The sequence below is a fragment of the Danio rerio genome, chromosome 20 (genome assembly GCF_052040795.2).
Source record: "Danio rerio strain M-AB ecotype USA chromosome 20, GRCz13ab, whole genome shotgun sequence".
Classification (NCBI taxonomy): Eukaryota; Metazoa; Chordata; class Actinopteri; order Cypriniformes; family Danionidae; genus Danio; species Danio rerio.
The window spans coordinates 53947501-53970000 of record NC_141040.1 but is presented as its reverse complement, the minus strand read 5'-3'; the positions used below and the strand labels follow the sequence as shown (position 1 = coordinate 53970000).

At 38.6% G+C, this 22500-nt stretch overlaps 1 protein-coding gene across 7 annotated transcripts in view; it reads left to right on the top strand.

The window, feature by feature from the left end:
• Positions 1–22500, top strand: part of kif13bb (kinesin family member 13Bb) — an 84771-nt gene that overhangs the window by 59418 nt on the left and 2853 nt on the right. For 2 of the 7 annotated variants that reach the window (XM_087298620.1, XM_087298621.1), the window contains 16 exons: positions 852–881; positions 1211–1310; positions 1397–1523; positions 2258–2313; positions 4069–4187; positions 6061–6237; positions 8818–8910; positions 9017–9166; positions 9511–9588; positions 9661–9714; positions 12233–12329; positions 16671–16804; positions 19510–19578; positions 20243–20380; positions 20496–20720; positions 20964–22122. In XM_087298620.1, the coding sequence (XP_087154746.1) occupies positions 852–881; positions 1211–1310; positions 1397–1523; positions 2258–2313; positions 4069–4187; positions 6061–6237; positions 8818–8910; positions 9017–9166; positions 9511–9588; positions 9661–9714; positions 12233–12329; positions 16671–16804; positions 19510–19578; positions 20243–20380; positions 20496–20720; positions 20964–22122 (2806 nt within the window). Of the gene's footprint in view, positions 1–851; positions 882–1210; positions 1311–1396; positions 1524–2257; positions 2314–4068; positions 4188–6060; positions 6238–8817; positions 8911–9016; positions 9167–9510; positions 9589–9660; positions 9715–12232; positions 12330–16670; positions 16805–19509; positions 19579–20242; positions 20393–20495; positions 22123–22500 lie in introns of all 7 variants that reach the window. The other 5 variants (XM_087298616.1, XM_087298618.1, XM_087298615.1 and 2 more) reach the window with 3 other exon arrangements.

Genomic DNA, 22500 nt, shown 5'->3' with positions numbered 1-22500 from the left:
AATTGGAAAGGCAGCCAATGGAGGCCTCTTAGAAGAGGGGTGATGTGGTCGTGTTTTCTGCTATTACAGATGAATCAGCATTTTGGACCAACTGAAGGCAAAAAAAATTGAGATTTTGAAATGCCACAGTAAATTCATAGATTTGTACTATTTCTTTTTCTTTTTAAAAATTGATTAATTGAATTTTATTTATTTGTTGTTTTTATTTGTTGCATTTAATTATTTTATTATCCTGTTATTATTTATTATTTTATTAGTTTTTGGTTACTTTTCTAACTTTACGATTTACTTTTTTTTGCTAAGGCCACATTTAAATTCACCTTTTGTTTGTATTTATTATTTTACTTTAAATGCATTTTATTGCACAAATGTTGCTTTATTAGCAAGTCATCAAATGTTTATTTATTTTTTGTAATTTGTAGTATGCATTTTGAACCATGGGCCATAAGTAATCATCAAAATCATTAATTTAATATTATTTTTAAAATGTGACATTTAAAATTATTTAATGCATATAATTGCAAAATAATGCACATTATTTAAAAAAACAAAATGTAAAGGTATAATAAATGATCTGTTCTACATAAATCTTAAAAAATTCACTGTATTTTTTGTGCATGCATAATTTAAATGCACCATTTAAGCTCCTCTTGGTGGATGGTCATATCATTTGCATTGATCAACATCAGAATAAGAGCAAAATGTACACTGCACTCCTGCTAAACCCAATGAAGAGTTCTCCACACTCATGATTGATTGTACACAGTTATAATTGATGAATGAGATGCATGTGTGTTTACTGATGAGCTCAGGTTTGGACTGAGGGTTTTTTGTGTGTGTCATTTGTGTAGGTGGGAGATAAAGATATGGACAGTTACCAGGTAATGAATTTATTACACTCTCTACAATTATCTGTGAACCACTAGAGTTGTCACTTTTGTTTATTACTGTTGTTTTTTTGTAATTATTTATTTTTTAACTAATAAAAAAATAGGTGAATTGAAATTGGTGAATGGGACGTGTGTGTGTGCGCGTGCATGTGTGTGCCTGTTCATGTGCGTTTGTGTTTGTTTGTTTGTTTGTTTGTTTGTTTGTGTGTGTGTGTGTGCGTGCGTGCGTGCGTGCGCCTACATGCGTGTTTATGGATTTGTGTGTGTGTGTGTGTGTGTGTGTGTGTGTGCGCGCGCTTTCATTTGTGTTTGTTCTATAGGAGGTTGATCTGGAGAGACTGAGGGCGAAGTGGCTCACAGCTCTGACTCAGCGTCAGGAATATCTGGACCAGCGTCTCCAGAAACTTGTTAGCAAGCAAAGTAAGAGGGCGCCATCTCTGATTTAGATGAACTGCATTATGGGTTGATAAATTCTCAGACGTGACTCTTTCTTCTGGTACACGTAGATAAGTCAGAGGAAGATGTGGAGAGCGAGTCTCAGCTGCTGGAGTGTCGTCTGACCCTAACAGAGGAGAGAAACTCTGTGCTGGTGCCCTCTGCTGGCAGTGGGATCCCGGGAGCCCCAGCCGAGTGGTGAGGGTTTAACCATGTTTCCATCCACCTGGTTTTATGCTCCTTTTTGGACTATCACAATAAAAAAACATGCTTAATGGAAACTCAAAGGTGTGCATACATTTTAAAAAAATGTGCTTGACCCTTGTGTACTTTTTGTGGATGTTTTCATAAACTCTGGGGGGATTTTAAGTCTTAATTTGGCCACAACTTTCAGCTAGCGGAGAGATTTCTTTAGATTAGTTTCAACATTGCTTTTGATATACTTCTAGTTTTTGCGCAGCTTAAGATATATATATTTTTTTCTCCCTAATTTACTGTTTGTGGCCACATTGGTTTTCATTAGAATGACTTTTTTTGATTGCAAAGCCATGACACCATACATTCACCGGCCACTTTATTAGGTACACCTTTCCAACTTCTTGAAGGGACGGTTCAGCCAAAAATGAAAATTGACTCCCTCTTAAACAAGTCCACTTTTTAATTATTTTTACAAAACAACATATTCTAAAAAATGTTGGGTAGAAAACAGCCATAGTACATCTTTTTTGTTCCTAATATTGATGTCTGTGGAAGTCGATGGCTGTTTTTTTCCAGCATTCTTCAGTATATCTTCCTTTGTGTTCAACAGAAGAAAGAAACTCAAACAGGTTTGGTACAAGTTGAGAGAGTTAATTATTTTTCAAGCTGAGTTGTAGAATAAAACCAATTTTGAGCAGTAATTGGGTACATGAAACTGGTTCCTGTTCCTGCAGGGTTCCTGTGCCGGGAATGGAGACCCACATCCCAGTCATCTTTCTGGACCTCAATGGTAAGCTGCTTTACTGTATGAGTGAGCATCATGACCATCATAATATATCATGACTATAATTCTGACAATGACTTACACAATCACAATCGGAGATATAATAATAGATATTGTGGCAAAAATGCCACTTAAATGGGTTGTATTTAAGTCTTTATTGCCAGTTAATAAGCTAATAAATCATAAAAAATATCAAATGAATAGAATTAAAATTAAATGAATAATTAAAGAAAAAATCAAACAGAAGGCTATTTAAAAAAAGATGAATCAAAATTTATTTTTATTTTTTTTTAAATGTGTGTTATGTGATGTATGTTTATTAATTTCTTAATAAAATATTTTATTTCATATTTTCATTCATTAATTTTCTTTTTGGCGTAGTACCTTATATTTTACGCAGCCGATGCCCTTCCAGCTGCAACCCATCACTGGGAAACCTTTCATGTTTTTAATTAGTTTAACATTTATTTTATTCATATTCATTGCCAGTTAAGCTAATAAATAAGTCATAAAAATAAATAAATAAAATTAATTAATAAATTAATATTTATTTTTTTTAAATGCATGTTATGGGATGTATGTTTTGTTAGTCTCTTTAAAAAAGTAATTGTTACTTAGTAATTGTTAGTAATTGTTAAAAATTACTGTTTTGAAATATAAAAGAAATTATTTTATTAAGTCTTCATTTCCAGTTAAGAAGCTAGTCAATCATAAAAATATGAAATTACTATAATTAAATTTAAATAAATTCATGATTAAGAAATAAATAAAATACAAATGCTATTTAAAAAAAATATAAATCAATAAATATTTATTTTAAGTGTTCATTGCCAGTTAAGAAGGTAACAAAGCAGAAAAAATATAAAATTAATGAAATAAAAAATAAATAAATAAATAAATAAATACATAATTAGGTAAAAATCTTAATAAAATCATATTTTAAAAAAAGATAAATCAATATTTCTTTTTTAAAATGTGTGTTATGTGATGTATCTTTTATTAATCTCTGAATAAAATATTTTCTGTCATATTTTAATTAGTTTAACATTTATTTTAAATTTTTATTGCCAGTCACGAAGCTAATAAATAAATCATAATGAATACAAAATTAATATAATTAAAATTAAATAAATACAGTATTAAAGAATAAATAAAATAATATGCTTTTTAAAAAAGATAAATCAATGTTTATTTTTTAATGAGTGTTATTGGATGTATGCTTTATTAATTTCTTAATAAAATATTTTCATTCATATTTTTAAGTACTTTAACATTTATTGCTTTAATTGTAGCTTGTTTTAGTGTTTTGTTTTCATTATTTGTTTATTATTTTGTGCTTCATCTTAAAATTCTTAGTTGAGTTATAGTCAAAATGTGGTATTGTATTTGGCTGATAAAAAAAACAGCATATAAATTTTTAAGTTTACTAATATTTATAATTCTTCCGGTTCGAGTCCCATCTGGGTCAGTGTGAAGTTTGCATGTTCTCCTCGTGTTGGTGTGGGTTTCCACCAGGAGCTTCGGTTTCCCCAAAAGTCCAAACACATGTGCTATGGGTGAATTGAATAAGCTAAATTGGCCATAGTGTAGGAATGTGAATGTGTATAGGTGTTTTCCAGTACTGGGATGTGGCTGGAAGGCCATACACTGCATAAAACATATGCTGGAATAGTTGTTGGTTCATTCCTCTGTGGGGTTTCCTAATAAATAAGAGACTAAGCGGAAGGAAAATGAATGACTGTTGTCTTCTGTCATTTACAGCTGACGATCTTCATGATCATCTGTCTCCTCCTCTGGCTGGAGGTCTGGATGCTGTGCTGAAGAGAGAAGATAAAGAGGACTTCATAGATTTACAGATAGTCAAACACTATGAGAACGAGGTAAGGAAGCAGAATTTTGCATCATTTCAATTCAGCTTTATTTGTATAGCGCTTTTACAAAGTAGATTGTGTGAAAGCAGCTTCACATAAATGGTCATAGTAACTGGATCATGGTAGTTCAGTTTTTAGTGTTTAAGTTCAGTTCAGTTTAGCTCAGTTCAGTGTGGTTTAAAATCATTACTGAGAGTTCAAACACTGAAGAGCAAATTCATCGATGCGTAGCTCTACCAATCCTGAACCATGCGAGCCAGTGGCGACAGCGGAGAGGGAAAAAAAACTTCACCTGATAGGAGAGTGTAGAAAAAAAGTTGAGAGAACCAGACTGAGTTGGGGACGACCATTTTAATTTCTCCGCTAGCCAAAAGTCTTTTGCAGAGCTTCAGTCACCGTGGTGGAGGCTGGAAGCTGGCCTCAGTGAAGACTCGTCTATCCCTGGAGGGTTGCTGGAACTCAAGTTCTCCACTCCCCATGACCATCAGTGCAGCAGCAGCTCAGGATATGGCCTGGTCCCGGATCATGAATCTTCATACTGTAGCATCTTGACGGGAAGCTTCCAGAATTGTCTTTTTCTGTTCTCATAACATCAAAAAAAGATAATAATAATAATAATAATACATTTCTCAAGCTCAAAGCGCGTACAAGACAAAAAACAATAAAACAATAAAAACAATAAATAGGAATATATAACAATAGGTAAGATAACAACATATCACACATTAAAAACACTACTAAAAAGATAAACAATATAAATTTAGATCCAGTTGATATGCTCACTTGCAATAATAATTCTAATATATTTTATTTATGATGCGCTTTTTTCACAGCCCTTTATGTTAGAGAAAAGATTAAATGATTAATTCATTTATTCATTTTCTTTCGGCTTTAGTCCCTTTATTTATCAGGGGTCGCCACAGCGGAATGAACCGCCAACTTATCCAGCATATTTTTTTTACACAGCAGATGCCCTTCTAGCTGCAACCCGCTACTCACTCATACACACTCATCCACAGACAACACTGAGCTGGTGTAAATGAAACGAAACGAGCTGGTTCGCTTGGTTTGGTCTTACAAAATCTGAGGTTTTTCCATCATCACACTGTCTCAAACTTTTATTTTACTTTCTTTACTAATGTCTAACTTCGATCTTGCTACCCTGCTTTACCTTAAATGGGTTTTTATTTTGATAGCAATAGCCGTAATTAAAGTCAACTGTTCGTTCGAACGATCGCTGGACGATTAGTTTGTTTGGATTGAAAGAGTCAATTCTTTTGAAACCTCGTTCAAATGAATCTTCGATTCCCTATGAGCTAATTCGCTACAGCTAGTTTTAAATGAGACCGTAAAGCATTCATTTTTTTTTTCAGCTTAGTCCCTTTATTCACCAGGGGTCGCCACAGAGGAATGAACCACCAACGTATCCAGCCAATGTTTTATGCTGCGGATGCCCTTCCAGCTGCAACCCATCACTGGAAAATATCCATACTCACTCATTCACACACATACACTACGGCCAATTTAGCTTACCCAATTCCCCTACAGCGCATGTGTTTGGACTTGTAGGGGAAGCACCCAGAGGAAACCCATACCAACACGGGGAGAACATGCAAAATCCAAACAGAAATGCCAACTGACCCAGCTGAGGCTCGAACCAGCAATCTTCTTGCTGTGAGGCGATCGTGCTACCCACTGTGACACCCACAATGAAACAGAAAATCCCTAAAAAAATAAAACAACAACTAAGATCAAGTCATGAACCTTAATCAAAACCATTCTTAAGCAATTTTTGGGTGATTTTTTTTTTTTTTTTTTTTTTTTAACAGGTTCTTAAAAGCGCTTTCTTGAACCTGAAATGTGACAAACTCTCTCTTTACAGGTTAAAGCAGAGGCATCATGGGATTGCACGGTTCACGACAGCCCTGAGCTGAATCGAGCCACAGGTCAGGATCAGAGGGTTTACCTCACCGTCAGCACCACTGTTCTGCTCAGCCATCCCGCACAAATGCAGCTGGTCCTGCGCAAACGCATCTGTGTCAACCTCACCGGACGACAGGTGGGACAAATTACATCAGTCAAAGTACAACCAAGTGTTTTTAAGGTTTGAACAGCTACTAGATTTTGCATAAAGTGCTTGAAAATGTAGGTGAAAGGAGAACACATGGGGAAAAAGTAGGTTGCTGTTGGAAGTGATGTTAGTAAGGCCAGCAGGGGGCACTCAAGCTGCGGTCTGTGTGAGTCCTAATGCCGCAGTATAGAGCGCCGTCTTTCAGATGAGACATTAAACTGAGATCCTGACACTCTGTGGTCATTAAATATCCCATGGCACTTTACATGATTGTGGCCATAAATGTGCTATATAAATGCACATTAGGTCATGATGTGAATTATTGAACATGTTCAATTCAATTCACCTTTATTTGTTCAGCGCTTTTACAATGTAGATTGTGTGAAAGCAGCTTCACATAGAATATCATAGTAAATTTAAACCGTGTCAGTTCAGTTTTCAGAGTTTAAGTTCAGTTTAGCTCAGTTCAGTGTGGTTTAATAATCACTACTGAGAGTCCAAACACTGAAGAGCAAATCCATGGATGCACAGCTCTACAGATTCCGAACCATGCAAGCCAGTGGCGACAGCGGTGAGGAAAAAACTTCACCAATTGGCGAAAGTGAAGAAATAAAGCTCTAGAGAAACCAGGCTCAGATGGGCACGACCATGTGTCATATTTCCAAACGTCTTGTGCAGAGCTGCAGTTTCGGCGCTGAAGTCTGGAGAACGCTAGACGTCAGCAAAGACTCGTCTGTCCTTGTAGCGTCGCAGGAATCAGTCTCATGCTCTCCACTCCTCCATGATCACCACATCTGCTCCTCAGGATACGGCCTGGTCCAGGATTATGGAAACCTTGGGATCATCTCGCGCTGGTCTTGGATCGCATCAGTGGCGCTGCACAGTCTCTGGCGGCCTCGGGATGAGTATCCCCAGGTGGAAATAGAGAATAATTAGCGTAGCTGCTGTTCATAGTGTATATAAACGAGATGCAGAAACCAGCGTGGGGCACATTCTTGCGTCATATCGCTATGTAATGCATTGAGTGTATACTAAAAAGATAGGTTTTTAATCTAGTTTTGAACTAAGAGAGTGTGTCTGAACCTCGGACCTTACCAGGAAGGCTATTCCAGAGTTTAGGAGCCATAAATGAGAGGGCTCGACCTCCTTTAGTCGACTTTGCTATTCAAGGTACTACCAGAAGCCCTGAGTTTTGAAATCTTAAAGAGCGAGATGGATTGTAGCGAGACAGAAGGTTGGTTAGATAAACAGGAGCTAGATTATTTAAAGCTTTATATGCAAGAAGCAATATTTTAAAATCAATACGAAACTTAACAGGCCGCCAGTGTAAGGAGGATAAAATTGGGGTGATATGTCATAACCAAGCGGCAACCTCCCGCTCCCCCTCAGGAAGCCAATACGGAAGTAACTAAAACTGCAATTCATTCGAAATTCCGCTAGTCCTGGCCGCTCCTGGCTCCAAAACAGAGCAAATTTCAATTGAGCCCACTGTTAGAATGGCCAACTTTACAGCAGAAAAAAAGGTGTTTACAGCCTGGTACAAACAAAGATTTTGGTTAATACAGCTAATATTACCCTTCATGACAACTGTGAGGGGGGTGAATTTTTTTATAACTCATCCGTTTCCTTTATATTAAGTTATATTAAGTTTGCATAATTAAGGGCGTGGTCACTTAATTGACACCAAGGTCTCGCTGGTCGCCGTAACGTCACCTCAGCTGAATCCTGCAGATTAGCCACTGAACTCAGCATATTTATCGTATTTCTGTGTTGTTTTATGTGGCTTTACACAGTCAACTGCCTTTTGGACTTGTTTCCCACAATTATTAGATGGCATGGCATGCTGAGTGCACTTAATTGTGCTCACAAACCATTCACGTGGCCTCCGTTTCACATGTGAGTAAAGTTATATACTTATATACCATCTCTATACATGTATTTGTTTTATTTAAGATCATTTATCGTTTATATTTATATTTAGAGCTGTAATGCACTCCAGAATCTGACGGATTGATTAGCTGTAGGCTCTAGATCAGTCATCTGAAGCGTTGTCATACAGTGTTATGCTGGATTTCATCAATAGTCTTATATTAACTAACACAGACTATATCTGAAGTGTTTGGAAGTAATTCGCGTTTTCCTCCTGTTGAAAAATGTCATAAGAACAATGTTTAGTGGCTCAATGTATTAAAGCAGTGTTTTTAAAAGTCTAAACACTTTATTGATATAGTGTACAACAAAGCACAAGTGGTCAGAATACAAACGAGTCACAGGTGATAAAGTATTAAGCGTTTCTCCCAAAGTAAAGTGTGTCTGAACCAGGTCCAAGCTAAATGCTAGCAGGTGTCAGTAGCTCCGCTCACTCTCCGCCTCTTTGCCCTTGTTTGGTATCCCGCCGTGGGTGTGATGACGCGTGACCAAAATGGCGACGGTTGGCCGCGCCTACTTGTGGCTTCTTTTGCGCTCTTCAGAAACCTATGGGTGACGTCACGGATACTACGTCCATATATTTTACAGTCTATGGTCATAACATGTCTGCTGTGTATTGATCTGATTTCATTCCTGCAGGGTTTTGCTCAAAGTCTCCTGAAGAGGATGTCTCACCGCAGCTTAATCCACGGCTGTGGAGTCACGTTTGAGATCGTCTCAAATATCCCAGGGGTACGTGAGGAGGACGAGCACAAAAAAAAAAAACATGGTCTGTTGTGTATAAAGGAATGTGATTTTTTTTGACTAGGCTGGTAACAGAAGTGTGTGTGTTTGACAGGACATGCAGGGCTCGGAGGACAGGGAAATGCTTGCTCGACTTGCCACCAGCACCGACAACCCAGGAGCCGACAGCGAAGCCGCTATTGAGAAATACCTGCGCAGTGTGTTAGCGGTGGAGAACATCCTCACACTGGACCGTCTCAGACAGGTCAGACACACAGTGAAAAAGCAAGGAGTTTCACAGTATTTCCTATTTTTTTTCTTCTGGAGAAAGTCTGATTTGTTTTATTTCGGCTAGAATAAAAGCAGTTTTTAATTAATAATGTAATTTCTGAAACCAAGGTCAAAATTATTAGCCCCCTTCAGCAATATTTGATTTGGATTGTCTACAAAACAAGCCATTATTATGCAGTGACTTGCCTAATTACACTTGTCCAATTAACCTAGTTAAGCCTTTAAATGTCACTTTGCATACTGTAGGGCTAATTAAGAATATACGAGCTCTATTTTGTGCCCCTTCTTAATGTCATCTTTGTATTTTGGTCAATCTAGGAGGTTTCTGTGAGGGAACATCTGACGGATAAAGGAAAGATTCCGAAACGCTGCCTCAGTTCACCCAATGTACATCGGGTAAGACATGAACGACTAAAATAATCATCTAAATTACGCATAAATCTAACCCAGTATCTGTTCAATTCTCAGCTTTCTGGCAGCAAGAAAGACCTGTCCATCAGCCAAGACATGGAAGACTATAAAGTGAGAAAAACACCTTAAATATTGGTTCATATTTTTCATATATAATTTACAATTTGGTAAATGTTTGGTATCAGCCAATACAATTTATCACAAGGTATCATCCAGTATAGATGTGGAAAGTATCCCAAACACTATAGTAGCAACACCTAGCAGTCAAACCGTCTAGATACCCCTTAATATCTAGAAGAGAAAGCTGTACAAAAGTTATTAAAGTCTTTTTAGCTCTTAAAATGCCTTAGAAACACTCTAGCAACCATGTTAAACACTAAGATTGAACAAAATAGATCACAATCGAAACACCCTAGCAACCATCAGAACATTATAGCAACACAATAGACTTATCAGAACACCATCAGAACACCTTGGCAACACCCTAGTCACCATCAGAACATTATAGCAACACAATAAAAGCCCCACAAAACACCTTAAAAATACTACTAGCAACATACATTGTGGAAGTTTATAGCAAAGTTTAAAACTCTGAATATTTTAGCAACAACATGGCAACCCTCCAAACACTGTAGTGACACTATTAAAGCCATCAGAACATCTTAGGAACACCCTAGCAATTACAAGAACACTGTAACCACACAATAAAAACCTTCAGAACATCTTTGCAACATCCTAGCAACTCCAAGTACATGGTAACAACACAATAACAGCCTTCAGAACATCTTAGCAACATCCTAGTAACCCCAAGAACACCGTAACCACACAACAAAAGCCTTCAGGACATCTTAGGAACACCCTAGCAATTACAAGAAAATCATAACAACACAATAAACACCTTCAAAACATCTTCGCAACATCCTAGCAACCCCAAGAACACTATAACAACACTATAAAAGGCATTAGAACATCTTAGCAACATCCTAGCAACCCCAAGAACACCATAACACAACAAAACATATTCAGAGCATCGTAACAACACAATAAAAACGTTTAGAACATTGTAACAACATTCTAGCAACCCCAAGAACACTGTAACAACACTATAAAAGCCACCAGAACATCTTAACAACATCCTAGCAACCCTAAGAACACTGTAACAACACTATAAAAGCCACCAGAACATCTTAACAACATCCTAGCAACCCTAAGAACACTGTAACAACACTATAAAAACGTTTAGAACATTGTAACAACATTCTAGCAACCCCAAGAACACTGTAACAACACTATAAAAGCCACCTGAACATCTTAACAACATCCTAGCAACCCTAAGAACACTGTAACAACACTATAAAAGCCACCTGAACATCTTAACAACATCCTAGCAACCCTAAGAACACTGTAACAACACTATAAAAGCCACCAGAACATCTTAACAACATCCTAGCAACCCTAAGAACACTGTAACAACACTATAAAAGCCACCAGAACATCTTAACAACATCCTAGCAACCCTAAGAACACTGTAACAACACTATAAAAGCCACCTGAACATCTTAACAACATCCTAGCAACCCTAAGAACACTGTAACAACACTATAAAAGCCACCAGAACATCTTAACAACATCCTAGCAACCCTAAGAACACTGTAACAACACTATAAAAGCCACCAGAACATCTTAACAACATCCTAGCAACCCTAAGAACACTGTAACAACACTATAAAAGCCACCTGAACATCTTAACAACATCCTAGCAACCCTAAGAACACTGTAACAACACTATAAAAGCCACCTGAACATCTTAACAACATCCTAGCAACCCTAAGAACACTGTAACAACACTATAAAAGCCACCAGAACATCTTAACAACATCCTAGCAACCCTAAGAACACTGTAACAACACTATAAAAGCCACCAGAACATCTTAACAACATCCTAGCAACCCTAAGAACACTGTAACAACACTATAAAAGCCACCAGAACATCTTAACAACATCCTAGCAACCCTAAGAACACTGTAACAACACTATAAAAGCCACCAGAACATCTTAACAACATCCTAGCAACCCTAAGAACACTGTAACAACACTATAAAAGCCACCTGAACATCTTAACAACATCCTAGCAACCCTAAGAACACTGTAACAACACTATAAAAGCCACCTGAACATCTTAACAACATCCTAGCAACTCCAAGAAAATCGTAACAACACAATAAAAGCCTTCAGAACATCTTAGCAATCCTAGTAGCAACCATGCGCATTATAGGGACATTATAAAAACACACAGAACACCTTAGCAACACCCTGGCAACCATCGAAACATTAAAACAACACAATAAAAGTCATTAAAATATTTTAGCTATACCCTAGCAACCCCAAGAACACTATAACAACACAATAAAAGCCTTCAGAACATCTTAGCAATGCTAGCAGCAACCACTGACAATATAGGGAAATTATAAAAACACTCAGAACACATTAGCAACACCCTGGCAACCATTGAAAAAACGCAATAAAAGTCCTACTTTAGCAACAACCCATCAAACCAATATCAAAAAGTTCTGTTGTTGTTGTTTTTATCACAATGGTGGTTTATGTCCGCATTTTGGCTTTCTTGCAGGGTGGCTGGGACAGTCGTCAGGATATTTCTGTGCCAATATCACTCCCAAAGAGCAAATCTCACTCATCATCTGTGCAAAGTCACAACTCAGAGCCAGGTAACTGTGCTTATCCTCTTTTACTTCTTTTACTAAGACAGCTTACATAAGCTTTACATATGTTTGGCTGTGAAATATGCCAACAACAATAAAGAGATGCTTGGGAACACCTTAGCAACATGCAAAAAAAAAAAAAAAGACTGAGAATTTGTGACATTGCCAACAACAAGTGAGTTGCTAGGGGCCCCCTTAACCACAACCCCAAAGTTGATAACTATCTAAAGGAGATATTTTGACGAAAGCTGAAAACCTGTAACCATTGACAAACAAATACTATGGAAGTCAATGTTTACAGGTTTGCAGCATTTCAAAACATCTTACTGAAGAAAGTCAGACAGACAGGTTTGGAACATGTAAAGGTGTGAGTAAATGATCACAGGATTTAAAGATTTGGCCGAACTGTCCTTTTAAGCGTATTTGACCTAGCGCTTCACTTTTTCCACATTTTTTATGTTACGGCCTTATTCCAAAATGTATTAAATTCATTTATTTCCTTAACATTCTACACACAATACCCCATAATGACAATGTGGAAAAAGAGTTTTTGAAATTGTTGCAAATTTATTCAAAATAAAAAAGCAGAAAAATCAGATGTACAGAAGTATTCACAGTGTTTAGTTTTTATCAGGTTACTCACTTTACCTCAATAAACTCCCAACTGGAAGGGTTTCAGGGCAAGTACGATGGATACAACTCGAGCCACTGCTGAAGTTTTATTGCGTACACATACACAATGTTCATCCACAAAGTATACAGCCGTACTGACGTTACACTTGTCTGTCAAACTTCGACGTCCTTCCTTGTTTAATAACAGTTGTTAGTAGCTAGTAACTAGTAGCTGGCAGCTAGCTAGTTAGTTAGGTCATAAACCAGCAAGCGTACCGGCCCCGAACAATAACAGAGAGAATGAAAATGAAACTTGCGTCTTAATTTATACACAGACACAACCTATCGGCTAGAAACGGTAAAACACATCTCCATAATCTATCAGAACTATGATATTTATGAAAATACAACATAAATGTGCCTGCATTTAAACTTACATGGCAAATATACATACCTATGTTTGTTCTTCAAATACTTTGAAACATAACATCTATCACTCAGGCCGTACTCACACTAGGTACAGTTGCCTCGAACCGGGCCAAAGCACACTTGTCCCCCCTCCCGTCTCCCCCGATGGCCCGCGCTCACACCATATCGGGCCTCGGCACGCTTACGTCATCGCTGCTGCTCTTTTCAGTGAAAAGCGCTCTCTATGGCAAGACTTTTTAGCATTTAAATCTTTGTTCTGACTCCATAAATATATTTAGAGATATCTCTAATTATATTTTGACTAGTCATAATTATAATTCCACTACTCAGAATGACAATTAGAGATATCTGCAATTACAATTGTACTAGTACGAAATCAGATTGGAGATATCTGGAAATATATTATGACTAGTCATATTCCTCCATTGACTTCCATTGAAAAATATTTGCAGATATCTCTAAATGAGTTTTGACTCGTCACAATTGTAATTAGAGATATCTCCAAATGAATTTTGACTAGTAACAATTGTAATTAAAGATATCTGTAACTGATTTTTTATTAGTCATAATACATTTAGAGATATCTTTAATTCATCATGTTTAGAGATATTTACAAATATATTTGAAGATATCTCTAATTAATTTACTAATAGTCGAATTACAGTTGTAGATATCTTAAAATAGATTTTTGACTAGTAAAAATTCATTTGGAGATATCTCTAATTACAATTGTGGCTAGTCAAAACTTATTTAGAGATATCTGCAAATATTTTTCAATGGAAGTCAATGGAGGAATATGAATAGTCAGTCATAATATATTTGCAGATATTTCCAATCTGACTAGTCGAATTATAATTATGACAAGTCAAAATATAATTAGAGATATCTCTAAATATATTTATGGATAGTCAGAACATGGTTTAAATGCTAAAACGGCTTGCCATACGCTCTCACCCAGTAGCACAGTGGAGATTTCTCTAGTTATATCCTTTCAGTCGTTTGTCATGCAGTGACATGCAGTCAAATATTTCGCCAAACAGTCCTTAGGGATGCGGTGACACGCAGTCAGATATTTTACCGGACAGATCCGCCACTTTTGGTGCTCATAAACAATCATAAAGCTCTCGTGCTGCAGGAATGAGAAGGTCTGCTGAAGGTGCAGCTGACGTGCAGTGAGGAGTTCTCGTCTTTAATAAACGACGCCAGTTTGCGATCACTGAACAGTAAGAATGATTAACAAATCCATATGAAACAGCCCCTTAAAAGTCACGTCTCGCTTTCAGTTTCGGGCTTTGGCGCGTTTTGCACTCACACACAAGCGTACCGCGCCAAAGCCCAAGTGATCCGCGCTCAGGCACACCTCTTCCAACCGGGCCAGGGCCGGCCAAGTGAACCGTGCTTGAGCCTGATTCAGCGCACTCACACTTCTCAAACGATCCGGGAAACGGGCCTGGGCACGGTACGGATGGCATAGTGTGAGTAAGCCCTAATAATATGAGTAAATATGAATAATTTCCGCATGCACTGTAAGTGTTTGTTATAATAATTTGGCTTGGGCACCAACTCAGCACTGCAGGGCGATTTGTTTAAGGAGCAGCACTTTAGTGTATTCCATCAAATACCTCTAAAGTAGGCTTAAAGGGTCACGAAACACCAAAACACATTTTTTTGAGCTGTTGACAGTGGTATATGTGTCCCACACTGCTAAAAACACTATTAGGACACCTATATTTCACTAAAGAGTGTAAATTGGTTGTTTTTGCGTTATTTCAAGCAAATTCGTACTTCCGGTTTGAAACAAGTTTTTGAAGCTGCATCACGGTCATGACATAATAGTGTGTATTCCAGCGTGCAGACTGGACGTCTGTGCCAGAGTGAGTCTTATTACGTCTTACAGTGTGATGCATTAATGCATGAGTAAAGCTTGGTTCAAACCAATCAGCCTGCTCTATTGTGCAACTTCATTAATATTCATTACTGTCAGAGTGTAGATGACAGAGACGCCACGTTGTTTTGGCAAAACAAGCGTGAAGTGTTGCTTTTATAGTTTGCTGAATTAAGTTTTGTTTTCATTTTCTCTCTGTGAGAGCTCAGACTCACGTCTGGATTAACAGTGTACGCGACGTGCGACAACAATAACTTACATGTCTAAGGAGGATTATTGTTTACCTGAGAGCTGTTCTCATCTGCAAACGCTGAGATCCGGATTCGCTTGTAGTCTCCTCTAAATAAAGACGCGGCTCTAGTTGCTGTGGATTGTCCTGTCTCTACAGATTTGGTAAGTGAGCGACCAGTGCTCTTTGTTTATTCAGTTCGTATTTTATTCATATCAAACAAACTATTGCACCGAGTGTAAACAAGTTAGCACTAACAGTTACAACCAAACTATAACCTCGTGTTGGATTTTGTGACCGGAATAACACACGCGGCTTTCTGACACTACCTGTCGTGTGCATCTAAGTTTCCGGGAAATGCTGAGATTTTTTTCTCTCATTCGCCGTGCGGTATCAAACATTGCATGAAAAATGCACGCTTAGAGCAGTTCCTCAAATCAAATATCACGTTTGCCGGGAGGGACATGAATGAATTCCCTGAATGAAAGAGCCAAACTGCAGTTAAAGTCCACCATTTAATAATTTGGCAAATAATTCGACTACAGATGTCCATGTAAACACAGTCACATTGTCCGCTGTGGTTGTGTGTTTTGACTCTGAAATTCAGCGCGCCCAAATAGACACTCCCACACCAAGCCTCTTTTCTTCCTCCGACACTCCCTCCTAAAAAGAGCTGGACACGCCCACTTTTCCGACTTTTTCCAAAGTAGAGGTGTGAAAACACCCTGCTGAAACGAGAGGGTTTCATAGCCCTTTAAAAAGGAGTGTAAGTGTACTGTGCTTCATTGCCATGCTACTGTATGTTCTTGTTGGAAGAGCTGAGCAGCTTCAGTATTTTCACCCAAAATGAACATTTACTTACCCTCAATTGGTTCTAAACCTTTGACTTTCTTTCTTCTGTTAAAGATTTGGAAGAAAGCTGAAAACCTGTAGCCATTGACTTCAGTGTGAAGGTCAGTGGTTATAGGTTTACAGCGTTCTTCAAAATATAGCATCTTTTGTGTTCAACAGAAGATAGAACCTCAGGTTTGGAACAAGTAAAGGGTAAGTTTTAAGGTGAACTACCCCTTAAAGCTTCATCTTTGCATTTGTTCGTCACTCAAATGGGATTCCTGCTCTTTTTCTCCTCTGCTTTTCTTCTGTCCGTCCATCTTTCTCTCTTCTGCTGCTCCTCAAACCCGTGTTCCTGCAGGTCTCTCAGGATTGGCTGCATCTTATTTTTCCCCAGTGAAAGCTCTAGTGTCTCCAGTACCCAAGATGTTCAAGTCTCTGTTATCTAAGAAAGACGAGAAGAAGGATCTGCCATCTCCTGCTGCCTTTCAGCAGGTAACAACAACTGCTGTGACTCTAAACATTATTATATGGGAAAATATCACATCCTGTAGTGTTAGATTGATATTTAGTCATTTAGCAGATGCTTTTGTCCAAAGCGACTTACAATTGAGGACGCATTCAGAGATCCAACAAGAAGAGGCAATGCACACGAGACCTGCTAGTTATTGAGAGTAACTTGTTTGTACTTAGAATTCAATGCTAGAGTAGGAGTTTTTTTTTTTGAGAGAGAGAAAGAAAGTGTTTCTATAGGTGGTTTTGGTATTATTCACCAGTGTTCTGGGGCCTCATGTATCAACGCTGCGTACGCACAAAAACTTTGCGTACGCCAAGTTTCACGCTCAGAATCGCTCACGTTTGGATTTACTAACAATGAACTGAACGTGGGAATGTGCGCAGGTTCACGGCAGCTTTCTGGCAGGCGTACGCACATTTTTTGTGCGTGTCTGTTTTATTTCCATTGGCGACTCCTAGAGGCAGTTGTGTTAAATTCTTCTCTACAAAGTGTCTGATCCTTGTAATGGCGTCTGTATGAGACGGGTTCATATAGTAGGTATGTAAGATTTCCATACCATACAGTTGACCAGCTAAACATTAAAGCACAATTTGCAGCGGTCGCCTGTTTTCCCAATGTAATCTGAGCAATCTACTGCACGCACATTGCTATAAAGACACTATCTGAAGATAAATTTGCATGCGTGAATCAGAAACATTTCCATTCAATAAATGTGCAAATAAAATATGATGCACAAACTTATTGATGATTCCTACTTGTCTTTCTCGTGATAAATAGTGGGCAAAATCTGATATGTAGCGGGGGAAAAAAAGAAGAATGAATTCATCAGACGCTGGATTCGAGCCGAGTCTATGCTCGAACGTGTCAGTATATGATCACATGCTTCTTATGAGGTGCGCCACTGAGACTGCTAAGAGAACTGCAACACTTTACAGATATAAACCACACTATTTCTTTTTTAAATGCACTCAGTGCGATGTTCAGACCCAACTGTGTTAACCGTATCAGCTAAACTCTCCCACTCTATTTTTTTCTTTTGTTGTTAATTCCGCCGAACAAACTTGCAAATAACACCGCTTTTCTCCGGTCTACCTCCGAAAGCAGCACCTCCATTTCACATTCTGTTCAAAGTTTCTCTTTTTGCTTGCTTTTGCCATTGCTTTTTCGTTGGGTTTTGACATTAGCATAGTCATTAGCATATTCATACGGGGGAGGAGGCAGGGAGGGGTTTTGTGCTCGTGCATGTTGCGCTCAGTTTCACGTTCATTCAGATGTACAAAAGAATATGCGTGAGATTCGGCGTACGCAGTGTTTCATACATCTGAATTTTTTTCTGCGTACGCACATTTACAGATTTGTGCGTACGCAATGTTTTAGTAAGATTTCCACGCAAGTCTTCGTACATGAGGCCCCAGGTGTTCTCAGAAGAGATGGGTTTTTAGTTGTTGTTTGAAGTATACCAGTGAATCCACAGTCCACGTGGGATTGGGAAGATCATTCCACCAGTGTGGAACATTAAATGAAAAGGTTTTGGAAAGTGACTTAGCCTCTCTGCGATAGTCCCACAAGGTGGTGCTCCAACCTGATCAGAGGCTCCTAGAGTAGACCTTCAGGAGCAGGTGGAGGTAAGAGGATGTAGACCTTCAGGAGCAGGTGGAGGTAAGAGGATACAGTGGCTGTCCTGTAAGCAAGCATTAGTGAATTAAACTTGAGCAGAGCTTTAATCGGTAATCAATGCAGAAAGATAAAGACTAGCGGGGCTTCCAGCTAACTCCATCAAGCCTCTTCAGATGCTCCAGAACGCTGCAGCACGAGTGGTCTTTAATGAACCTAAAAGAGCACATGTCACTCCGCTGCTCATCCGTTTGCACTGGCTGCCAGTTGCTGCTCGCATCAAATTCAAAGCTCTGATTTTTGCTTACAAAGCGACCTCTGGCTTTGCTCCTTATCTGCTCTCACTTCTGCAGATCTATGTGCCCTCCAGAAATTTGCGTTCTGTGAATGAACGTCGCCTCGTGGTTCCATCCCAAAGAGGGAAGAAATCACTTTCCTGAACGCTCGCGTTCAATCTGCCCAGTTGGTGGAATGAACTCCCTAACTCAGACCGGCAGAGTCACTCGCTGTCTTGAAGAAACGACTAAAAACTCAACTATTTAGTCTCCACTTTCCTTCCTAATCTGCAATTGCCTCTCTGGCTCCACCGCTAACTGTATTACTAAAAAAAAAATTACTAATGCTTTGCTTCCTACACTTTACATACCTGAAACTTGCCTACAGCAAGTAAATGACTAAATGTAAATGTAAAGAGGGGTGTTACATTGGCTCTCTTGGGTTCATCGAAGACCAGTAAAGCTGCAGCGTTCTGGACCATCTGTAGAGGCTTGAGAGTGCAGGATGGGAGATTAGTTTCGCAGTAGTCCAGCCTTGAAATGACAAGAGCTTGGACTAAAAGTTGAGCAGCATGATCTGTAAAGAAGTATCTAATTTTTCCGATGTTGAAGGGTGCAAATCTGCAACAAGTAGTGTAACAAGGGTTTTTAGAGTATAATAATAATAATACTACATAATTGTTGAATAATTATATATATATATTTTTAAACAAACATTTTAGTATTTTTGACTAAATGTGTGGTTTTCTTGTAAAAGCAACTGATAATAGTTTTGCTCTTTTATTTTCTTAAAGAATGTGCCACGCATTGTTGTACAGTCTGTCAGTCTTGAAGACATCGGGAGCTCTGGACTGGTCTGTTCGGTAGGAACCTATTTATATAAAATGTTTATCTAAGGAATTGTTCAAATTATAAATCATACCATTTGTTAAGAATGTAGATATTAGGGATTAGCCTAAACGAGTTATTTTCTTTGGCCGATACCGATATTACGCAAAATGTTGAATTTGGTACCGATATTGGTCAAATGCATACACTACAAGCTAAAAACGATTGTTTGACATGTAATAGAACATATTTATTATATAAACTTTCCTGTACTGTTGTTTTATGTAGATTATAATTTTTTGCTACTCCAGAAAAATACTCAGTGTGCTCGGTTTCTTTTATTGTCCGAGACATTTTAGCCCAAACTAACCAATGGTCTTGTCTCAGCGCTCAAGTATAGTGCAAACCGTCTACTATCCCCACTAATATCTGACATTTTGTACATATAAACTCAGGTCTGATATTTTTTACAGATTATGTTTAGTGTTTTGCAATTATTTCATGTTTTTGCTATGAGAAAAACATTGGATTATTTAAAAGAACTTCAACTCCAGGTTATTATTACTAGCAGTATCAATCTTTTTCATATCATTGCCGATAGGTTTCAGGCGGTCAATACATTTAGTATATCCCTATTAGATGAAATAATTTAGTATATATACTTTGTGCTTGTCAATTTGTATGTGTTTTATGTTGAAGACGACATCAGAGGATGCTGCTCAATGCAACCAGTCAGAACCTGCTGCCTTTGTGCCCATATTTCCGGTTATTCCCGCTGGAGTAGAGAACACTAAGGCATCCACAATATTCTCAGAAACCACATCTGACAACAAGAGAGTAAGTTTGCATGTATGAGGAGCTTTATCTGCTTATGTAGTACAATTGCTAACTTTAATGTTGTTTTTAATATTGCATATAATATTAATTAGCTTGATCTCTGGCATTTCCTTAGAGCCATGCTATAGAGACTCCAGTTTCAGAGAATTCAGAAAACAGCGAGGAGATTCTTCCAAAAGTTCTACCTACTAAACTTTCTGCTGAGGTTCTACCTCCATCTGTTTCACAAGAGGTTGAGAAGGCTTTACCTCTGTGTATTTCCCAAGAGCTTGAGGTTCTACCTTCATCTGTTTGCCAAGACATTGAGGAGGATCTACCCTCCTCTACAAAGGTTGAGGAGGTTCTATGTTCATCCGTTTCTACAAAGGTTGACGAGGATCTACCTCCTATTTCTTCAAAGGTTGAAGATGTTATGCCTCCTTCTGTTTCTTCAAAGGACGAAGGGTTTTTACCTCCAGCTGTTTCTCCAGAGGTCAGAGAGGATACACCTCTTTCTCTTCCTCCAGAATTTGAAGAGGCTCGACTTTCTCCTGTTTCCAAAGAGGTTAAAGAGGATCTACCTGCCTCAACAAAGGTTGAGGAGGTTCTATGTTCATCTATTTCTACAAAGGTTGATGAGGATCTACCTTCTTTTGTTTCTTTAAAGGACGGAGGGGTTTTACCTCCAACTGTTTCTCCAGTGGTACGAGAGGATACACCTCTTTCTCTTCCTCCAGAATTTGAAGAGGCTCGACATTCTTCTGTTTCTCCAGAGGTTGAGGAGTCCTTACCCTCATCTGTTTCTTCAGAAGTCAGAGAGGGTACACCTGTTTTTGATTCTTCTGAAGTGGTAGAGGCTGAACTTCCTCCTGTTTCCTCAAAGATTGAGGAGGTTCCACCTCTTGGTCCTGTAGAAATTGAAGACCCTAAGCAAAGCCCAGTTGGTGACTCCACAAACAGTTCCATTAGCGACGTCTCGAGCGGATACATCTCCACAAGTGTCTCAACAGCAACCCTCTCTGAGTGTGCAGCGTTAAATGATCCCGCTCCCCTCAACAGCACAGAGGATAAAGTAGACAAACCTGTTCCCAAGAAGACTGACGCAAAAGCAGAAGATATGATTGTGCCAAACAGCAGCACATCTCTAGAGCAACAGTTAAAACTTGAACCAGCACACCCTGAGCATGGAGAACAGATATTTGCAGCATCCCAGACATCAGAAGAACATGGTCAGGAGTCTCCTCAAGATGCATCTTCTCAGAAACTCCTTGTTTCTGCGTCCTCAGCTCAAGAAACCTCTAAAACCAATGACCAAAATGAGACCGTCTCATCATCTGGCCAAACATCTCATTCAAGAACCAAAGCCTCATCAACACCATCAGCTGCCTCAAAACCATCGGAGCCATCAGTAAAGAATAAGCCATCAGCACCTTCCAACACCAAGTCCACTGCTGCTTCCACCGCCAACCCTTTCCAAATCCACAGAGTCAAGTCCTCTGGCCTGAAGTCTTTCAAAGGGATCCTTCGCGAAGAAGAGGAGGAGGGTAAAACTAAACACATGGAGTCTTTATCAGCACTGAATGATTCTCAAGAGACACTGGAGATCCTTTCAGATTCTGAGGAAAGCCTTGAGGCTCCCGACTGGCTAAAAGAGGGGGAATATGTTACTGTGGGCACCAATAAAACTGGAACAGTCCGTTACGTTGGACAGACTGACTTTGCAAAGGGCGTTTGGGTTGGAGTGGAACTTGATGTTCCAGCAGGTTGGTAATGCTTATGAATATAGTAGATGAATAGAATCTACAATACTACCATCATATTCAAGTCCGGAACGATATTTCCAAACAATATATTTGCAAATGTTGTTTATTGGAACATTTGTGTCCGAATCTTGATTGTTAGTAGATCCAAGAGTACCACGTGGATCTTGCAGTGCTAGCCAGGGCTGAATTTCCAAAATGGGTTATGTATGCGTGGGTGGGTCATAATAAGACAATGCCAATGGCTTCTATGATGTACTTATGCCTATGGTGCTTTCAAGAGATCCAACTCTTGCTCTTATTGTGGACTTGCCTTTTCTGTTATTAAAAATAGTGCTTACTCAAGTGGCTTTTGAAATTTATAGTTTACAAAATTATACC